General features: G+C 40.3%; 2 protein-coding genes across 4 annotated transcripts; one reads left to right on the top strand and one right to left on the bottom strand.

The window, feature by feature from the left end:
* Positions 1-830: 830 nt before the first annotated feature.
* gss (glutathione synthetase) lies at positions 831-14,472 on the bottom strand. The gene is made up of 13 exons (XM_079677531.1): positions 14,338-14,472; positions 13,671-13,812; positions 10,867-11,012; positions 10,682-10,757; positions 8,395-8,534; positions 6,293-6,409; positions 5,549-5,629; positions 5,288-5,365; positions 4,592-4,661; positions 3,963-4,157; positions 3,339-3,420; positions 2,404-2,593; positions 831-1,450 (listed from the first exon to the last, which is right to left on the bottom strand). Exons 2-13 carry the CDS (start codon positions 13,800-13,802, stop codon positions 1,327-1,329), a joined length of 1,431 nt encoding a protein of 476 aa, XP_079533657.1. The 5' UTR covers positions 13,803-13,812; positions 14,338-14,472; the 3' UTR covers positions 831-1,326.
* Positions 14,465-20,820, top strand: LOC307036920 (U8 snoRNA-decapping enzyme; the record flags this gene model as incomplete). 3 transcript variants are annotated; one of them, XM_079677575.1, is made up of 5 exons in its annotated part: positions 14,465-14,561; positions 15,458-15,589; positions 18,857-18,897; positions 19,908-20,148; positions 20,227-20,820. In XM_079677575.1, 4 exons carry the CDS (start codon positions 15,458-15,460, stop codon positions 20,470-20,472), a joined length of 660 nt encoding a protein of 219 aa, XP_079533701.1. In that variant the 3' UTR covers positions 20,473-20,820. The 3 variants fall into 3 exon arrangements, with proteins under 3 accessions (XP_079533701.1, XP_079533699.1, XP_079533700.1); XM_079677573.1 differs by having other exon boundaries at positions 14,530-14,553; XM_079677574.1 differs by lacking the exon at positions 14,465-14,561 and adding an exon at positions 15,163-15,316.
* Positions 20,821-21,286: the final 466 nt, after the last annotated feature.

The raw sequence follows: 21,286 nt of genomic DNA on the forward strand, positions 1-21,286 counted from the left end.
TCTCTCACATTTAGACATAGTTTGATGTTTTTTTGATTAGCAATACTATTTAGATTTTTCGACTATAGTACTACTAGTATTTCAAAACAGTGCAAACAAACACTGTAGTATAGAAACATTTCAGAAAACAGCATAGTATAATGCCTTTTTTACATTTCCACCATACAATACTATGCCGTTTTGTTGCATATTTGAGAGAAAGTGTTTTATTTAATAAGTTTGCGCTACTATACTACTTAGTTTTTCTGCTAAATTCGACAGTCTACTATGCTGATATTTTTGACAGACTAAATTATGCAGATTTTTGCATATTCTTCGACATTCTATTCTATTTAATTATTTCTGATATTAAGGGCCGACGGGACAGGAGCTGGAGTAAGCCGGACCACCAACAGGACAGCAGGGGCTGAAAGCATGGCTGCTGGGGCTGGTAGCCCGGCCCTGCGTCCCCGTCCCTCCAAAGACTAGGCGGGATCCAAGGACTGACTTAGTGGCCGGAAGTCGGACAGGAGCTTGATCTAGCAGGGTGGAGAGTATGAAGAAAGTCTTTAATCCAATCAGGTAAGGAATTCATTATAGCAACAGGCCGAGGAAGGTGCACAGATTTCTACTTGAAAAGGACCTGCCTGCGCGGCCAATGATGTTGGTTGGATCCTTCTGTCACACGAGAGCAATGAAGGGTGGACCCAAATGCAGGATGGGTCAAATAAAATGTACACAATAATTGTGCATACTTTATAAATACAGGGCTTCCAGACTGATTCAAAAATGATAGTATTAAGTACAAATAATTAAGTGTGTGTCTTTAAAAGAACAACAGTTACAGGATGTATACAAGTGTGCATTTAATGGGTTACAATTCTGGAAAATGACAGTAGTGATGTGGGTTTGAAGATTCAACTCCATGAAAGAGGACTATAATGATATTATATTACATCAGTTTTTTGTCCCAAGGACATTAGAGAAACCTTTCGTAATAATAATCAATTTTATTTATATAGCGCTTTTCTCTGACTCAAGGTCGCTTAATCTAGGCACACTGGTTGCATGACTGTTTTTGATAGCAGCACTTTACGTTAAAAGAAATCATGATATCAAAAACTTGGTCCTTATAAAGTTCTTCTGGAACCGCTCACATTTGTACTTCAGCCAAATCTCATGAAATAAAACAGATACATTAGTGCGGACCCCCTCTTACAGCAGTTCATTCTTCATCCACACTGAGAGGAAAGGCTAGTTCATGTGAAAGTGTGAATCAGATGTGTGTCCTTGACTTGATCTTTGTCCATTTATTTTGTCTGAAGCAGCAGGGAGGGGTGTAGACTCTCAGAAGAGGAGGGGGTTGTCCAGTACCGCCACCCCCGATGCCACGCCCCCGTCAGAGTGCTCTGAGCTCTTGGTCCTCAGCAGGTGGCCCACACACTCATTCAGCAACATGTCTTCACCTTTTCTGTTAGGGGACAATGAGAGGTAAATAATTAGAAGCCTTAAGGCCCTGACACACCAAGCGGAGGGGAGCGGCGGCGGCGAATAATATTCGCCAGGGCTGTCCGATTTTCGAATTTGATCATGGTCAGTTTCTGGCATCCCTACTAATATGTATTCATGTGGCAGGATAAATGAAGTGAGCAAACTAAAGAACTGCACAGGAGAATGCAGGGCAAGATGTTAATAGGGGTATTTTGAAGGGGAAATGAATATTGAGAGTCTAAGATGTAATTGTGGAGATACAGAAAAGAAGTAGCATGTTAACAAGTTGTATTGAAAGAAGGATATTTTGTATCATGCCCCGATTAGCTTTTTTTATTTAGTATCACATGAGCTCAAACACCCAGATTCAGACCAGAGAGCAAATAAAGCAACTTTTTGTTGTAGTAACTTCAAGAGTTTTGTAATGATTCCCTTCTCAAAGACAGAAGACAGGATATCAAAAGCATGATTCTGACAAAACCACTATTTGGCTGCATTAAAGAAAATATGAAAAGAGACAATGGGATGTCATCAGTGGCTGTGGGCAACAACCTATGTTCTTGTTTGAGAGGCAGAATACTAAATCCAGCTGTAATACTCCAAATGCTTGGTATTATTGACAGTAAAGTGTGTAATTACACTATTAATGATTTTATTTTAATTATTGAATGTCCAAAGACATTTAGTTAAACGGAGCATTTTATGCATATTTTCAGGTGACATGTCTGCATGCTTTAATGTTCAAAAAGCTATTTATTTTCCTCATACTACCTGTGCTGCAGAACCTCTTTTCACCCTCTGTCTGAAACCAGAGCCCAGTCTGCTCTGATTGGTTAGCTGTCCCGCCCCTTAGCCTATCAAGTACTGTGTCGGGGCGCTAGCCAATATAAGAGTGAGTGTTACACAGTAATGTCATCAGTATTGATTACACACCTGACGTATGTTCCGAACACTCCCAGCTCACTGAGACAGGTGCTGATCTGGAGAGGAGCGTCTCGTCTCAGCAGGACGTTCTGGACGGGGGCGGGGTGAATCTTATCCATCAGGATATAAGCCGTCCTCTCGGTGCTGTCCTTCACTTCCTGCAGGACCTCGCACATCTCTGACCCATAGAAGTTGTTACCTAGAAATAAACAATATCTGAAAAGGTCCCCTATTATACTGTTTTTCATCAATATATTATAGGTCTCAGATATGGACAAACGTGTCTGAGGTGTTTGTCTGAAACACCAAACAGATCATTGCAGCATTACCCATAATCCCCTCTGTTTCAGCCCTGTTTCCAAAGTGCTGATTCTCTGTCTGTTACTTTAGATGAAAATAAGGAGCCCCTCCCCACGCCCCTCAGAGATATTTGATTACAAAGAACACAATGGTGCTCTCGGGGGAGATTCAGGTGATAAGTTGGGGGGGGGGTTACCTTGGTTTGTTATTGGCTAATGGTTACACAAGACAAAACATCGTTATGACATCATAAAGTGGCCAAAATCTGATCAGCTCATTTTCAGACAGGTTTTTATATAAATGGATCAGGACAAAAAGAGAGAGAATCTTTGTTCCAGACACTTTCAGAATCTCTTCACACAGAGGGGACACATGTTGATGTAGAAGAGACATGAAGAAGAGGGGACACATGCTGATGTAGAAGAGACATGAAGAAGAGGGGACACATGCTGATGAAGAAGAGGGGACACATGCTGATGTAGAAGAGACATGACAAAGTGGATTTTAGCCGGTATTCAGAAACGTTACTTTAAAATGTAGATCTTTCGATGCTCTCAGCAGTAGTAACTGTGGAAAGCATTAAAAATGAAGATACTGACAATTCAAAGTCCTCTGGTTTCAGAAATGGTCGATGTGAATCTTACCTCCTCCCTCTCTCTGAGGCTTCAGGACAAACTGGTCTGGTGCTGCCAGCGCCATGGCAACCGTTTTGTCACCTTCGGGTCCCTAAAGACGACAAGGGCAACAAAGGAAGTTAATGACGCATCAGCAGCACACACTTCTTTTGTGACTTCATGAAAATACTTGATGTGATGTAGTGGGATGAGTAGGCCACTAGGTGTCACTGCTGCGTTGTCTATTCCGAGGAGAATTCAGCAAACTCCTGTTTGGGCTGCAATTCTTTTTTTAATTGTAGGTTACAATTTATTTTACAGTTGGAAACTGGATCACGAGATAATGTCAGTTGGTGGGTTCAAGTAATGCATAGTTGTGTTTTATAATGTTGCAAATCATTGTGCTAGCTTCTAGTAGTTCCTTTGATTATTTAGGTTTGTGTTGATCACTTGAAAGGCTATGAAGCTATCTGCAACTGTGATAAATGTCAAAAATAATTTTTGCTGTCAGACATAAAGCCTTTGACGGCCTAAACTACAATCCCCAGCCCTACGACACAGAGTTCCATGGGAGTGCAGAGAGGAAGTGAGTCTTACATAAAACTGCTCAATAACAAAGCTGAAAGGACTGAGTAGCACGTGATGTTTTCTCACCATGTCCAGAGTGTAGAGCCCAGCGAACGTGGCTCTGATCTGCTCCACTACCTGGGGCTGGTGGGGGAAGAACTTCTCCAGGACTCCAGGTGTGGCGAGCACCTGCTGGACCTTCTTGGTTCCGACCAGGTGAGTGCTGATGTCGGGACACTTAACAGCCAGAGAGCGCTCCATCATCAGACGAGCATCCCAATCCTACGATCAAAAAGATATAATTAAAGCAAAAAATGCTGTTTTTCTTACCTTCTAGTATGAACTATGAAGCATTGAGTATATTTAACATGAATGTATTGAGACCTGGCTTATTACATAACATTGACATTTTAACCCAAACTTTTGACCAGTTCCCACATTTTAGCACTCGTTGCTGCATTTGACCAGTGGTGTAAGGTAAACACGTTTATTAACCAAATTATTGTACCCGAGTGCAAATTTAAATTATTTGGACTTGATTGTTTTCTTTATTGCCACTTAATTCTTCTACACCACTGTAATTCAAAGGGAAATATATACTTTTTACCTAATTGGACCTATTTGACAGCTTTATTCGCTTTACACATTTTGGTTGTTGTTTTATAATGGTCATAATTCATAACTACCACAACTAGAATACAATTTAAAGTGAAGACCTTTTCAGAATTGTAGTTCTGAGGCATGTATCCATTCCTGAAGTACACCACAGCAACCTCCTGGCCATCACTGCAGAAAGACAAATATTAAAGAACCACAATTCAAGGATCATATCAGTATGTAGTGTCTCTACTGTGACATGTCTCCATGCTTTAATGTTCAAAAAGCTCTTTATTTTTCTCATACTGCCTGTGCTGCAGAAACTCCCTCTGGAGAGAAACTAGGGCTGCTTGATTATGGCAAAAATCATAATCTCGATTATTTGGGTCAATAATTGACATCACGATTATTAAAAAAAACGATTATCTTTACTTTGAAAACATTAATTTATTGAAGAAAAAAGGTGTAGTATGTTTTTAACAGTTGATTACCCTGAACTTTAAGTATAATTCAATTGAAAAACCAATAATTAAAAAAAAAAGTATTTCGATTATGTTGTTTTCATAATTGTTGCAAGCCAAAATTGTAATTGCGATTAAAATACGATTAACTGAGCAGCCCTAAGAGAAACACAGGGATGTGAGCCTTTGCAGACCATTTACATGCACGCAAACCTATAGAACACACTACAGGAAAGGGAAAACCCCAAAAAGGAAAAATAGGGTCCCTTTAAGTAAACGTGATCATAGTTATATAATTATTACCTATGTAGCCATATCGTTGTTATAACATTTCTTTATTGACATTTAACTTACACAAATAGCCTCTTGTCCTGATCCATGGATCCTGTTTTAGAAACATCATCGAACCGCCTTCTCATTGTGGGAATGTTTCTGAAACACAGGGACAATAGTGGGCTGGTTACAACAAAACAAACCCCTTCCTCCCACACCATTCAAATGCAATTGGGGCGGGACAAGACCATTGAAACTAAATGTGACACAACATGTTCCAGCGTGTCAGGCTTGTTCCATTGAAACAACTTTGCTTCATAAAAGCAGCTCCTCTCAACTCACCTGTTCCACAGCTCTTTCTCAACATATCGGTGATCCAAGATGTTCCTCTGGACCTCTTCCACCAAGAACATGACGACGGCTCTGTAATGACAGTCATTGCTCCTGTCAATCACTCCTACTGCAATTCTGTATTCTGAATGTATTCACTCATCACATCTTAAGTTAGTATGAAGGAAATACATTCAGGATGTACTGTTATGGAGGTAGATTGGTCTCAATATTAGTTGTGTGAATAGATTGATAATCTGTTGGTAAATGTGTAATCAGTCAATGTAACACACTTTCCACAAATGCAAAGAAAAAGGTTGAAGAAAAAAAAAAATTGTTGGAAATATAAAAAAAGATCTGCTTACAAACAAATTCCCGAAAAATGATTTTGTATTGATTTACAAGTCAATTAAAAGTGTTTGTGAATATTTTTCCAACATCTGCAATCATCATTTTTGGAGCGTGTAATTCCCTGCTCATGTCCTGGTGTCCACGTTTCAAAGTAAGAGCATACTGTGGCTAGTAACATGCATTCTTTATTTTATTATATAAATGGGACAATATCAGTGTGTTAATGGTTGCATTTTTTGTATCTACTGTAGCACACACACTTGTGTATACATTGTGTGCTGTACCTAGCCTGGTACAGCAAAGTCAATCTTTAGGCTTCTTTTAATGTATTCTTTTAGGTGAGTCAAAATTCCAATGCACAAATAAACTTGAGATAAATCTACCTCTATTTACTCAAATTCCTACTTCTCTGATCCATAGAGCTCCCAGGCTTTAGCCACGGCCCGGGCCAGGCCTGCTGCAGGGTTGTTGTCCGGGATCCGCTCACTCTGCTCCAGCTGCCCGGCCACCTGAAGGATGTGTCTTGGAAAAAAAGGGGAACAATACTTACAATAAGTACATTCGACCAACAAAATACAAACTTGAAGAAAACAGAATACACTTACAGCAATTTGAACAAATTTTAAATAAAGAAAACAGTAAAAGTTGTTGCCTTAATATGGAAAGTCAGCCACCAATTGTGCAAGTTATCCCACTTAAAAAGATGAGAGGCCTGTAATTTTCATCCTAGGATACCTCAACTATGAGAGACAAAATGAGAAAAAAAAACAAAAAACTTTTAACTTTTTTTTTTGTTTTACTTTTAAAGAATTTATTTGCAGATTATGGTGGAAAATAAGTATTTGGTCAATAACAAAAGTTCAACTCAATACTTTGTTATATACCCTTTGTTGGCAATGACAGAGGTCAGACTTTTTCTGTAAGTCTTCACAAGGTTTTCACACACTGTTGCTGGTATTTTGGCCCATTCCTCCATGCAGATCTCCTCTAGAGCAGTGATGTATTGGGGCTGTTGCTCGGCAACACAGACTTTCAACTCCCTCCAAAGATTTTCTATGGGGTTGAGATCTGGAGACTGGCTAGGCCACTCCAGGACCTTGAAATGCTTCTTACGAAGTCATTCCTTTGTTGCCCGGACAGTGTGTTTGGGATCATTGTCATGCTGAAAGACCCAGTCACGTTTCATCTTCAATGCCCTTGCTGATGGAAGGAGGTTGTCACTCAAAATCTCACGATACATGGCCCCATTCATTCTTTCCTTTACACGGATCAGTCGTCCTGGTCCCTTTGCAGACAAACAGCCCCAAAGCATGATGTTTCCAACCCCATGTTTCACAGTAGGTTTGGTGTTCTTTGGATGCAACTCAGGATTCTTTCTCCTCCAAACACGTCTAGTTGAGTTTTTACCAAAAAGTTCTATTTTGGTTTCATCTGACCATATGACATTCTCCCAATCCTCTCCTGGATCATCTAAATGCTCTCTAGCAAACTTCAGACGGGCCTGGACATGTACTGGCTTAAGCAGGGGGACACGTCTGGCACTGCAGGATTTGAGTCCGTGGCGGCGTAGTGTGTTACTGATGGTAGCCTTTGTTACTTTGGTCCCAGCTCTCTGCAGGTCATTGACTAGGTCCCCCCGTGTGGTTCTTGGATTTTTGCTCACCGTTCTTGTGATCATTTTGACCCCACAGGGTGAGATCTTGCGTGGAGCCCCAGATCGAGGGAGATTATCAGTGGTCTTGTATGTCTTCCATTTTCTAATAATTGCTCCCACAGTTGATTTCTTCACACCAAGCTGCTTACCTATTGCAGATTCAGTCTTCCCAGCCTGCTGCAGGTCTACAATTGTGTTTCTGGTGTCCTTTGACAGCTCTTTGGTCTTGGCCATAGTGGAGTTTGGAGTGTGACTGTTTGAGGTTGTGGACAGGTGTCTTTTATACTGATAATGAGTTCAAACAGGTGCCATTAATACAGTTAACAAGTGGAGGACAGAGGAGGCTCTTAAAGAAGAAGATACAGGTCTGTGAGAGCCAGAAATCTAGTTTGTTTGTAGGTGACCAAATACTTATTTTACTGAGGAATTTACCAATTAATTCATTAAAAATCCTACAATGTGATTTCCTGGATTCTTTCCCCCCCTTCTGTCTCTCATAGTTGAAGTGCACGTAGGATGAAAATTACAGGCCTCTCATCTTTTTAAGTGGGAGAACTTGCACAATTGGTGGCTGACTAAATACTTTTTTGCCCCACTGTATATCTAAGATGTAAATAAATGAGGCGATACAAAAAAACATTTAAATCACTTATTATAGTTATAAATGAATTAATACATTTTTTAATGTTTCCTGAAGAAATACATTTGGAAATATTAAATAAACGTCTTCTGAATAAAGAAAGTCATTCTGGAAAAATAAAAATAAAACAGTTTTCACTGATGTTTTTTTGATACAGATGTTGTCCCTAAATCAATTGAAGAACAGTCTATATAGGAAATCTTGATGACTGACCGGTGAACATCTGGCGTGCGGGATGAGAGCCCTCCAAAGCTGGCGGCGATGGTGTTGATCTCGATCTGCTTCAGAGACGAGGAGCCGTCCTCCGCCTGGTCCAGCATGTAGTCGGAGCGATTGAGACCACACACCACAGACTGGAGAGAAGTCAGAGACGTCAGTCAGACTACTCACATTCCCAAAGGTCACACAGACTGATCGTACTGTGTCAAGGCTCAAAACTGGAGCTATTCCCAACCATTATCATAATGGATTCAACACTTTGTTTTTTAAGTCCCATCATTAACCATATTTTCAGCTTCTCAGTTGTAATCAATAACAGTTGTTCTTTGTCTTATGGGATAGTTCATTTATATATATATATATATATATATATATAGACTATTTTGCTATTTAAATATAAATCTGAATGCCATTTTGATCTATTTTCTGATATTTTAAAAACCAAGTATGCATTATTATTAGGGCCGGGACTTTAACGCGTTAATTAAGATTAATTAATTACACAAAAATTAACGCATTTTAATCGCACCGCGGAACGTTTCTCACTGGATGAGTTTCAGGGGTACCGATTATACTGGAGCACCAACTAACGTTCATGACTTCAGACAACAACAAACCACAGTGAACAATAGTCAAACGTGAACGAAGAAGCTGATGAGACCGCTTTGGTTGGCCCCGTGGATGGGACATTTTGTTTTAAAAAACGTACGGATGGAAGCGTCGATAAGAGCACGGTTGTTTGCAAATTATGCAAAAAGGAATTTGCATATCACCGCAGCACATCAAGCCTCAAGTATCACCTCAATGCAAAACATATAGCAGCTAGCGTGGAAGCTAGCGTGGACGTTAGCCCGACTCGGAGTACAAGGACCCACACCCAATTCGCGTTGATCAAACAGTGGCCTATGCAACAGAGAGATTTTATTTTTCATCAGGATATTGGAAGAATAGGAGGGATTGAGGTCAATCACTGGCACTTTTTTATTTGATTTTAAATGGTACAGTACACTTTATGTTGAACTATTTATTACGTTGTTGGTGCAACTTGCACTTTATGTTGAACTGTTTATTGTTTTGGCCAAGGTTATTGAGAGAGTTGGACTGAAATTGATTAGATTTTTTAAATCAACTGTTGGTAAATCAACAAAGTCTGTTATGGCCTCTGAAGCAACAGAAAGATGTTTTCTAATAGTCAGGGTTTCTAATGTTCTGAATGTACTTGAAAGTATTGTGTTTTACTTAAAAAACAAAGTGTTATAGTTTACAGAATCTCTACCTACCTATAGGCTACCTGAATCTCTGAAATGTACTATATTCCTAAATATGCTATTGCTACACTTTGTGGCAAAAATTGCACTTTTCTGTTGGTCTTGGTTAAGTACCACCTTGAAAAAAATAAACAATGTTTTGTTGCTTAAGCTTATGTATTCAGTCATTATTCAAAGGTATACTAAAATCCATGTGAAAAAAATTGCTTCTCACTGTTCTCAGGTCAAATATTTATATGTGATTAAAAATGCGATTAATTTCGATTAATTAATTACAAAGCCTCTAATTAATTAGATTAATTTTTTTAATCGAGTCCCGGTCCTAATTATTATATTAACTAAGGAAACAATTTGCAGTTCAATCTATGAACATGTTATTGTTAGAAGCAGCCCTGATGTTCTTTTAATTGGTAGGCCAGTGTGGTCAAGCCAACTGAAAGACTAGCAGGCTTGAGAAATAGTGGCAAGGGTCATTACATTGATTTAGATGTGGAGAACTTCTGAATGATCAGCCTCTTTCCTGTATTGGAAGTCTAAAGTTGGGACGTTTAATGTAGACCCGTTGACTTTTTGTTTGAGTATGTTGATGATTGCTGCACTGCAAACATGCAGAGTCTTAACTACCATAGGTTTTGTTAAATTGCAGAAAGTGTGACCTAACTAAGGGCTTAGTTCAACTGGAAGCCCTTTGTAATGGCTGAAAACATATATGTTGCTCTTGTATTAAAATGAACAAATCCTAAATGTTATTTGTCTGGCAATTAATTATATTCTATTTGAGTTTCTATGCATTCTTGATGCTGCAAGATGATAACACTAACTGGTTTACTTTATAACCTAATAATTATGCTATCAAATGTATGCATTGTAAATATCCTCCATTGTTTCATTAAAAAAAAAAACGAATGACTTGTATGCTGTGGCAAGAGAACGAGGCAATGCACCCCAAAACAACAGACTCTCTTGAATCTAACAAGATGGATAAAGGACAGTCTACAAAATGGCTGACATACCTGAGACATTCCTTCTTTTACTATTTGTTGGTGGATCTTGAACAACCTCGCAGTGAAATCATCTACCTCAATGGTGCTATAAACAGAGGAAGTCACCATGTTAAAATCCTGAAATCCAATTAATTGAACAACAATCAAGGTGTCACAGATTCAGAGGTTGCTACTATATTGGGAAATGATGCTACCTTGCTAGAGCGTCCTGCAGGAATTCAGCATCCTGGCTGATTTTGTCCACCAGTGTGTTGAAGTGGGTCTGCACAGCCAGCGCCTGGGAGAACACCGCCTCAGGTACAGGTGTGGGGAAAAGTGTGAATGGAGCGTACGTCACCAACTGGAAACAAAGTTAAAGAATACTCATCACAACACACAAGCATCGGTTGAATCCCTGTAATTGCAAACACAGGCTTCATGAAGGACTGTCCCAAATACTGTACTCTAAAGAGGAATACATTCCTAACATTACTTCCCATTGACTACGCCTCTTTTGACACTAGTGGCTTAACAGCACTCTGGAATGTAGCTCAGGGGGTTAGTGCTCTTTCCTGCAAATCAGGGGCTCAGCGGTTTGATCTCACCCTCTGCAGTCAACATGTCAAAGGGTCCTTGGGCAAGCAAGCCAACCCTAAAATTCTCATTTAGGAAGGTCCATGGCATTGAGTGTAGGCAACTGGCTTTGGATAAAAGCATTAGCTTAATACCATGTAATAATCTAATGTCCTCTTACTGACTGTGGCTCACTTCACAGAAATACATCTCCATTCTTTTTCGTCACATTAGAAACTGATTGGACTGATATATATTTAGATGCTTGAGTGAAAAAAAAGAGAAGGAGCACTATTGGGGTTGTACGTTTTCCACGTATTTACTGATATCAGAAGAATTGCTGCAGCTACATTTCATTGGCAGATTAACTGTTTGGTAGTTTGTTCAAGTGTTTGTATTGGTGCATAGGATATACTACTTGAATGGTGACTTTATTACATACAGTGATGCAAACACAGGTATCGTGAAAAAAGAGAGAACTATTCGAAGCAGAAAAAAAACAGCGTAATATACCATCTGACTAAGGCCTGTGCTATAATCCTTCAATTAACTGGCTGTTCTTTATAATTTACTCAGATCAATAGGAGACAGAGATGTTAAGTTATAAATCAAGGGTTTTAATTATTATTTACACCAGGGGTGGGGAACCTTTTTCCTTTCAATTTTTACAACATCCTCAGAGGGCCATACAAATTATTGAACTCAACCTCTGCTTAAAAAAAACTAAAATCACAGCCCATTCATTTGGCCTTTCTTTCATGCTGTTCAAAGAAAAAGCAACCTCTTAATCCAGATATCTTATCATGACTCGCGTATGCATGCACGTGCACGGTGTGGCATGACCACCACAAAAGAAATATATGGACACATGATGTGTGCAAAGGTATTTAGTATTCTATCCATGTGAACATTAAGTGGGGGAGACCTAACCTCCTCTAGGGGGGTCCGAGGGCATGCTCCCCCGGGAAGATTTGTTTTTAAATATTGAAGTTAAAAGCATCAATCTGGTGCACTTTGAGAGCAACATGAGGAGATCTATGGATACATATTTCAACACTCATTTGAAACAGAACTGTAAGCAGATTTTTCTTTTTGGATATTTTACAAATCACTCCCCTTTTAAACTCTATTCTTGTTATTTTTAACAACTTTTTTGTTAATGTCATATAGTATTTTATACCTGTTTTTCATTTAGTCTCTAATGTCTCATTAATAACTATAATGATCATATCAAGGTGGGCCTTAACCTCACTGAGCTGAGGTTATTTGAGCCTCTCAGGAGAGAGCTCTCTTCCACCTGGTTGTAGAAAAGCTCTTTAAATTCGTTAGCATAGCTAGCTAACCAGATGCTAATAACAACAGATCGCCACTGTGCTTGCAACTAAAGACACAGCCACGCAAACACTGCGGCATGTGTACGGCTCCCTATGGGTACTGCAATATTTGAAGAGCTGGAGCGGCGTTCCGGTGCTCTCCGTCAGCACTCTAGTAATCTACTCTACATTCCTTACCAAGTGAAGACACGTGACGCTCGTGTTGTGTTCAAGGAACCTGTCCTTGGCCAGGAAAAACAGGCACTCGCTTGTTTAATTAGACGGACGGACGGACGGACGGACCCCCCCCCCCCCAAAAAACGAAAATTCTTCGGTTCTCCACGAATTACACAAGTCACCCAAATCAGCGTTAAAAAAGCGGGAGGCGCCGAAAAGCGACTAAATTGCATCATTGTACATAGCTCTTAATGAATACACTATTTCTCTCTGTGTATTGAACCTTGTAGACCTGCAGCCTTTAAGTTATGGCAAATAAATTGGAGGCTACAATCCACCAGTTACAACATGACAACAAAGCAACAGTAATAATAGGTAAGTGTAGGGCTGCTCAATTAATCGTATTTTAATCGCAATTAGGATTTTGGCTTGCAACGATTATGAAAACAACATAATCGAAATAAAACGATTTCTTTTTTTTCATTGTTTTTTCAGTTGAATTATACTTAAAGTTCAGGGTAATTAATTGTTAAAAACATACTGTTCACATTTCTTTTTCAATAAATGGATGTTTTCAAGGTAAATGGATAATCGTTTTTAATAATCGTGATATCAATTATTGACACAAATAATCGAGATTAGGATTTTTGCCATAATCGAGCAGCCATAGGTAAGTGTTACAAAAATGTATTTTAGTATTACATAATTGTATAACCCTGACACAGGTGTTTCCATTGTCTTACTCTTACTATATGAACACGTTTTGCAAATGCACTCTACACCATGCTGTACAAGCTGTAACAACTGGGATGGGATCAATGTAGCATTAGAATAGAGCCAGCTGATGAAAAGGGATTTTACTTGACTATAAATTGTCAGATGTCAAAGCCAGTCTTCACTTTACAACATTATCATGGTATTCATGCAGGTGAGCTTAAAAAGTGTTCATGTCCTACCTCTGATGAGTTGGGGGTCTCTTGGGTCCTCATTAGAACACCTCTCAGCAGTGCTGCATCTTTTGCCACTTCCACCAAGTTTTCTAATAGTGTAGTATTCATCCTTATCTTCTCTGGTATTGCGTTGGCCATTTTGATTCACCTGTCGTGGAGGGGAAACAAGCATATTAAAAAGGAGGTGTGTTGTTTGTGCTAGTCGTATTTCTACACTTTACAGTCAATTTGAAAATCCTAGCAGGTAACAATTTTGTATTTTGATTGCTAGGTTAACTTTCTATTTCGAAGATATCATAATCTGTCAGTAAATAACCTGCACAGTCGTTTTGAACATACCTGCTAAGGCACAAAACTACAACAAGGCTAAGCTAATGTACTCCAAGTAGGCTACTACAAACTATTACCAAAAAGATAACAATACTTAGTGTTGTTGCTGCGTAGTTCTATAGCACTTTTATGGCGAAACATATTCCAAACAGTTAGCCCAATAACACATGTCATTAGGTTGCTTCCTGGGTGGTACAGGTTATAGGTCCGTGAATATACTACTACCAAAACCAACTGTCTGTAAACTAACACACCCTGAGATTTATCCAAAAAGCAGGCTAACAATTTACTTTGAAAACATTGGTTGTATCAACACCTTCGTTAGTAGCTAGTTGATATCTACCTTCAAGCTAGCAGGTTTCTCCAGTCGGTGTTCCGTGTCCTTCTCGACAGGTCTCACAGCACAACGTGTAGTTGTGTGTAAACCACTGACGTGTCAATTTACAATACGTTGTTCAGCCAATCAGCGCTCATTACGTCACCAAAAGGTTTTTAATCTAGTACTGCCACTGGGCTCAAAAATGCTGATTGAAGAATGAGACAGCACTTTGTTGTTGAAGTACGTGGGTAAGAAGCATTTATTTGACAGCTAACATGTGTGGCTCATAAGATGTTCAACATATCAGACCGTTTTTTTCTGAACTGCACTGCAGACATCATAAAAACATATAAGAGTTAACAAAATGTTAAAAAAGTTTCACCAAAATCACAGAAAGAGCATGCATCTCTAGACTTGTTTATAATGAAATATCTTGAAGAGATGGAATATCCACTTGCTACTGTATTTCATATTTATTACAATTACTTGATATTTGATCATATCCGTTGGATAAATATCACGACATTAGAAATTCAACAGTACATATTTTGAGTGCTAAAAAATTGAGAAAAAAGGAAATCTGTAGAAAGTATAAAATATATTTTTGGATTACCTGATTGCTTTACAAAAAAGCATTATTGTGATTGCCATTCTGTGAAAATATAGAATTGTTTCGAAGTCTATGAGACGAAGAATAAGATACACACTGACTAAAAATAACATTTTAAACTTACAGTTAATACAATATTCAACATTAGAATAAGAAATACATATGGAAATATTGGACTCTGCCAGCTGGATTCTGCTAATGAAAGTTCAGTTCGGGAAGGACCCCTCTCCCCCCTCCACACCAGCAGAGGGAGCCAAAGCTGTTTTAATAAAAGTCACAAAGATCTTCCTGATAGCTTCCTGGTTCTGCTGCATAGCATTGATAGCATTCCATAAGGCATAAGCTTTTCAGCATATAAACCTACAGCCCTTTAAGCTAACCAGTTTCAGTCAGGTTAGCAAACGATGGAGGGGGGAGGGGGTACTTGGATGATGTCACATTGGCAGCACATTACAGGGGGCAGCCATGCATAATGATCATTGAGCAGTGAACTGTGACTGTAATTCTGCTCTGTGTTTCTGTGTGAACTTGCAGATGGCGAGTGGACAGCTGTCCAGGGCTGGGGCGTTGTCGTGCTCAGGCTGCAGGCATGCGTGTCACGTGATGCTCTACTGTGACACGAAAACTCAGCTGTTTGGGAGAATTCCAATCAGACATATCATACTGGTGAGGAAAAGCCGTGTGTGTGTGTGTGTGTGTGTGTGTGTGTGTGTGTGTGTGTGTGTGTGTGTGTGTGTGTGTGTGTGTGTGTGTGTGTGTGTGTGTGTGTGTGTGTGTGTGTGTGTGTGTGTGTGTGTGTGTGTGTGTGTGTTTAAAGGGATAGCTTGAAGTGTTGGATCTAGGCTTATATGACACACTTATCCATAGTCAGTGTTCTCTATGTTCTCTTTTTTCCATTTACAAAAAGAGCCATTTTGATTTTCAGGAACACTGGAGTTGCTGGTCTCACCCTGCCTAAATCGGTTCATGTGTCTGTGTTATTGTGTGACTTTGGTGATTTTTATATTAACTTAAAACACTGTTTCCAAACCTGGAGATCCCAATCCCCACAAGGGGCTTCACGGTGGGGTCGCAAGGGGTGTGAGAAAACGTATACAAAATAAATACAGTTTGCCTTTTTCTCAGTCATTCATTAATATCTGTAAAGAAACCAACATTTTTATATATAACGTTTTAAAAAAACAAACAGAATATTTACTGTAACGTTCAGAAATTGCATGTTTTTCCACGACTAATCAGGGAGGTGTCCGGGGCTCTCATAGAGAACATGACGTAGCCTATACATGTGCCTGCATCAGGTCATATAGTATATCCTATAATGCTGGTGGGTTTGTCTCTTTACTGTATATTTTAGAAAGGCTCACTGTACTTAAAAAGTATGAAAGGCACCCCAGCACGTGCACTCCGCTCTGCATCAGCCAAACAGCTCGCTGCACCCGCACTGCGAGGGGGTCCTAAGTTCCCATCAGCAAAAACTTGTGGGTTTGCTATCCTGGCTCCAAAATGGTGGAATGAGCTCCCCATTGAAATCAGGACAGCAGAAAGCTTACACATCTTCCGGCGCAGACTGAAAACTCATCTCTTTAGACTCCACTTCGAGCGATTGAATTACTAACAAAGCACTTATATACTAATAAAGGTCTGGCTTATCTAAAGCCAGTTGAGTAGCACTTGAAATGTTTGGCTCTATGAAACCTGATGTACTTATATGATTCTGTTTTCTTCAAGGTTGTATCTTCCTGGTCGAATGCACTTATTGTAAGTCGCTTTGGATAAAAGCGTCAGCTAAATGCAATGTAATGGATATGGCTAAAGCCTGACTCCTACTGGCGGCTGGTTAAATGACTCCTCGTCCCTGAGTACACTCATGCATCTTTCAGCAGGCAAGGAGAGAGGGAATCAATGGAGCTGCCTGGGAGGACACAGGGGAATCATACAACAAATATGCGTACCTAGATGCGTCATGAGGTGCCGGTACGCAGTAAGAAGTAACAGTACGCAGATGGGTAAAAATCAGTAGTCCCGGTACTGCGTACCGGTGCAGTGTTTCCCCTAGGTTTACTGCCTTGGCAGGGTGCTGCTCGAAAACAAATGTCGGGGCGCCCGCATTTTTGTTATCCTCTGGAGCAGAGAGGAGCTGTGAATTATTGTTATCGATATCGTACAGTAACAAATGTATTTGGACATTAAAAAGTAATACAGTACAGTGTTACACTATACTGTATTACTTTAATTTAAACTGTATTCCCTTCTTATCATGTTGTCTACACTTCTTCCTTTCATTGATACATTTAAATCACCTGACTACAGCATATAACATACCTGCTGCAACCCTGTGCTGCTGCTGCTTCTCTCTGCCTCATCCTCTATTGCTGGAGGCAGCTCCACCTCATCTGATCTCTGATATGAAAGCAATCGTGTTATGATCATATTGAGCTATTGGTGTTAGTGTAACATTAAACAAGCAGTCTACTTGTCATACATTGCTGACGATACATTTTAAGTGGCAATTTGTTGAGTCACTGCCGCTAAATGCCGGTAGCATCAAGCTAGCAAGTCCTGCATTAGCCTCACATCAACAGGTGTAGACAGAACATCCAATTATCCTGAGCTAATTTACTGAATAAACCAACTCACATCTCAATACTGTAGTTCAAAACCGGGTTACCTGCTCCATCTATGAGCTATTTTTAGAATGCGCACGCTACATTCGTTGTCGCGTTCGCGCGCGTCCACCTGGGCAGGCTGTGTGTGTCCTTCTCCCGTGACGATAACGGCTTGCGGTTAAAAAATAATAATAAACGAATTTGAAACTTGGGGGGGACACAAACGGGCAGACAGCAGAGCTCGTGCCAATAAAGCAGATTTGTTTGACTTTTTTACACTTTGTTGTTCTCCTCCTTTCCTCCGCTCTTGTCTCTGATTGTGAGCGCGAGTGTGTGTGTGTGTGTGTGTGTGTGTGTGTGTGTGTGTGTGTGTGTGTGTGTGTGTGTGTGTGTGTGTGTGTGTGTGTGTGTGTGTGTGTGTGTGTGTGTGTGTGTGTGTGTGTGTGTGTGTGTGTGTGTGTGTGTGTGTGTGTGTGTGTGTGTGTGTCGCCCTTCAGAAACAGAGCGGAGGGAGAATGTGAATACGCAAAGCAGTGTACACTGAAACATGAACACATTGGATAAATAACATGGCGTTTAGTTTATTTAATAAAAGAGCACATGTTCAATGGGAAAAGTGACCGTAGATAGATGACTTCAGTTGAAATTTGGTGCTATATATATATTTTTTTAAAATAAAAAACAAAATAAAAACACCTTGAATTTCAGGCAGGGCGCAGGGCTCCGTTGGCAGGGCGCAGCGCCCCGCCAAGACAATGGTAGGGGAAACACTGCGGTGAGTACCGGCCAAATTCAAGCATTGGGTATAGACTTAGAAGCCTTACTTCTGGTAAACAGACTTGTCTTGCTTTAGAAAGTACGCAGCTAAGACAACCAAAAGGGCACAAAAAAAGGTTAATTGTTAGGGAAAAGAAAAAAACATTGAAATATCCATAAAATATGTCACTTTGTCAGGGGTGGTCAGTTTATACAAGAATTGACATGGGGTAAAAACCAAATATCCAGAAAAGATTAATGTAGCATTAGAATAGCAACTCCTTTGTTGTGCAACATTAAATAACAGTTTGTGTTAATAGAGTCTGGTGCAAGGTGGACCAATAAAATAAATAGTATTCATATAACATACACAATCCGATAATGAAATGTTTTAGGTGGCTGAGAAATGTTTTATTGCTGCCCCCCTTTACAGCAGTACACCGCTTAGCTCCCTGCTTGTACTCCTGCGTGTTTCTCCAAACCAGGGTGTTTTTGACAAAGCACCTCTGCCTCTCTTTGTGTATGCATCAGTGTGTGAGTGTATAACAGCCTCTGTCACTTCCCACTGCAGATGCAGATGCGCTTTGACGGTTTGCTGGGTTTCCCTGGGGGGTGAGTCTTTCCTGGTGCTGCTTTTGTTTCATCCTTTTATGTGCACACACAGGTATGTTTAGCTTAGCTTTGTAGATCTCTTGTTTGCTTCACAGATCAAAAGATGTAAACTTGAACAAACATGCACTCACTGTGTCTGGAATACTCCAATACTCCAATTCTGCAAGGTGCTTGATCTTGCCATATAAAGAACAAAAACAACTGCAACTGCCAGACAGGTTCTGCTTAATTCATCTTTATATGAATCACTTGTGCTTTTGTGTCTGTGAATTTACAGTAGCCACTGCCAACATTTCTCAGGCACGATTCGCCAACACAGTGAAATTATGTAACAAGACGTGAAGAAGTGTCTGAGAAATTATGAAGAAATATGCAAAATAAATGAAGAAGGGTCAGAAACAGCACCGTCCCATTCTTACACAATACATACACAGTGTCTTACTTTTTAATTCTATTATTATGCTGTGTTTGCACCAAGTATAACAAATCTACATTGTTAGCTGTTTACCTCAAACAGTGTCAGCTGTGGGGGTTTAGTGGTAATAAGCATGAATATTAGCATGCAGAACTAGAATGGTGTTTAAGATGAATACGTTTTTTGCTTGAACGTGGTAGCGTCTTGATAGTAACCGTTGACCAATCACAACAGAACCAGCCAGATAACCAATCAGGGCAGACTGGGCTCTGGTTTCAGACAGAGGGTGAAAAAAGGTGCTGCAGTATGAGGAAAGTAAAGAGCTTTTTAAGCATTAAAGCATGGAGACATGTCACAGTAGAGCCACAACATACTGATATGAACCTGAAAATGAACATGTTAGGGCCCCTTTAATTAGACTTCCTTGTGACTTAAAGAAGCACTTGTGTTTGGGTTTTTTAAATTAAATTATCTTTTCAATCAGCTTGATTTATTTACTCCTGCACCGAGGAGTCTCTGGAGAGCAATACAGATGACATTGTTTATTGACTTTCTAATCTCATCCTGACCCTTGACCCCATGTCCCACACCTCAGGTATGTTAACCCTTCAGAGGAGACCCTGGAGGCGGGGCTTAGCAGGGAGTTGTTGGAAGAGCTGGGCGTTGCTCTTCCTATATCGGCAGAAGATCATGTGGACTGCTGCCATGCCCCTGCTTCCTCCTCCTCCTCCACCTCCCGTCTTATAACCCACTTCTATGTGAAGAAGATGGAGGAGGAGCAGATAAAGGAGGTGGAGAAAGAGGCTGCATCCACTGCAACAGATCATGGACAGGAGGTATGTGTCCTTTTCCTTCCAGTGGGACTAAGCCATTTACCTCATGATCTGTTCCTCACCAACGCTGTCTCTTTCCAGGTCCTGGGAATGGTCAGGGTCCCTCTCTACAACACGAAAAACGGGGGGGGCCTCGCGCCTTTCTTGTCACACTCATTCATCGGCAACGCTCGCTCGCAGCTGGTGGACTCTCTGCTGCGCCTCGACATGTTCGCCCCTGAGGAGCTGCACAAAGCCCTCGCGCATTCTCTAAAGATACACACACACACCGCTGAGGACCTGCAGGCGGCCCTAACGCGAACAGAGGCGAAGAGGAATTGGTTCTGAAACACGCCTGTACCAGCACTTCTTTTCCAGAACACACAGAGATACAATGTGGCCTTCAGCGACACAATTCTTGACTCACACCAATCCTAATCACACACACACACACACACACACACACACACACACACACACACACACACACACACACACACACACACACACACACACACACACACACACACACACACACACACACACACACACACAGACACAGACACAGACACACACACATAGTGTCATGCTGATTCTGAGCCGGTGACTCATAATTGCCTCTTGCATCAAACAGTTTGGAGAAAACGTTATCATCTGCATCCCCCATTAATGCAAATAAAATCATTTAACTGAAAATATATTTCGACTTTTTCTGTCGTTCTACTTCTGCCATGGACTTCACACAGGAAAATGTAAAAAAAGAATTATATGATGCCAAAAATATGCACAATATGGGGAGAACTATTTCCAATAATCTTTTATGCATCAAATCTAAACATTGAAATGAACACAGAAAGTACCATAAAAACAGAGTCACAGTTTCTCTGCTACTCTCTTTTAACAAACTCGTAAAATCTCAGAGCTTCTTCTAGATGGTCAAAATAAACGTTCAAACCAATAACTTAACCTGGCAAGCAGGACCATAATGTACTGGCCCCTTTAACGCCCCTCATTAAAGGGGCCCTATTCTATATGGAAGTAAATAAAGGAGCCCAATTGAGGCGTTTCAAGCAGTGGGGGGAGTGTCTGGAAGGAACTGTGGATATTAGCCTTTGCACACCATTGACATGCACAAAGAGAAAACTCCAAAAAGCATAATAGA

This window comes from Notothenia rossii (genome assembly GCF_949606895.1).
Source record: "Notothenia rossii genome assembly, chromosome: 4".
In the NCBI taxonomy this organism is placed as follows: Eukaryota; Metazoa; Chordata; class Actinopteri; order Perciformes; family Nototheniidae; genus Notothenia; species Notothenia rossii.

Bases quoted from the DNA above. Each gene is read 5' to 3' on its own strand.
- gss (XM_079677531.1), bottom strand. From the start codon at position 13,802: ATGGCCAACGCAATACCAGAGAAGATAAGGATGAATACTACACTATTA. The intron at 6,410-8,394 runs GTCAGTCATCAA...TTTTTTTCCAAG, and splicing joins CGCACGCCAGATGTTCACCG to ACACATCCTTCAGGTGGCCG. The intron at 5,630-6,292 runs GTAGGAATTTGA...CTGTCATTACAG, and splicing joins GAGCTCTATGGATCAGAGAA to AGCCGTCGTCATGTTCTTGG.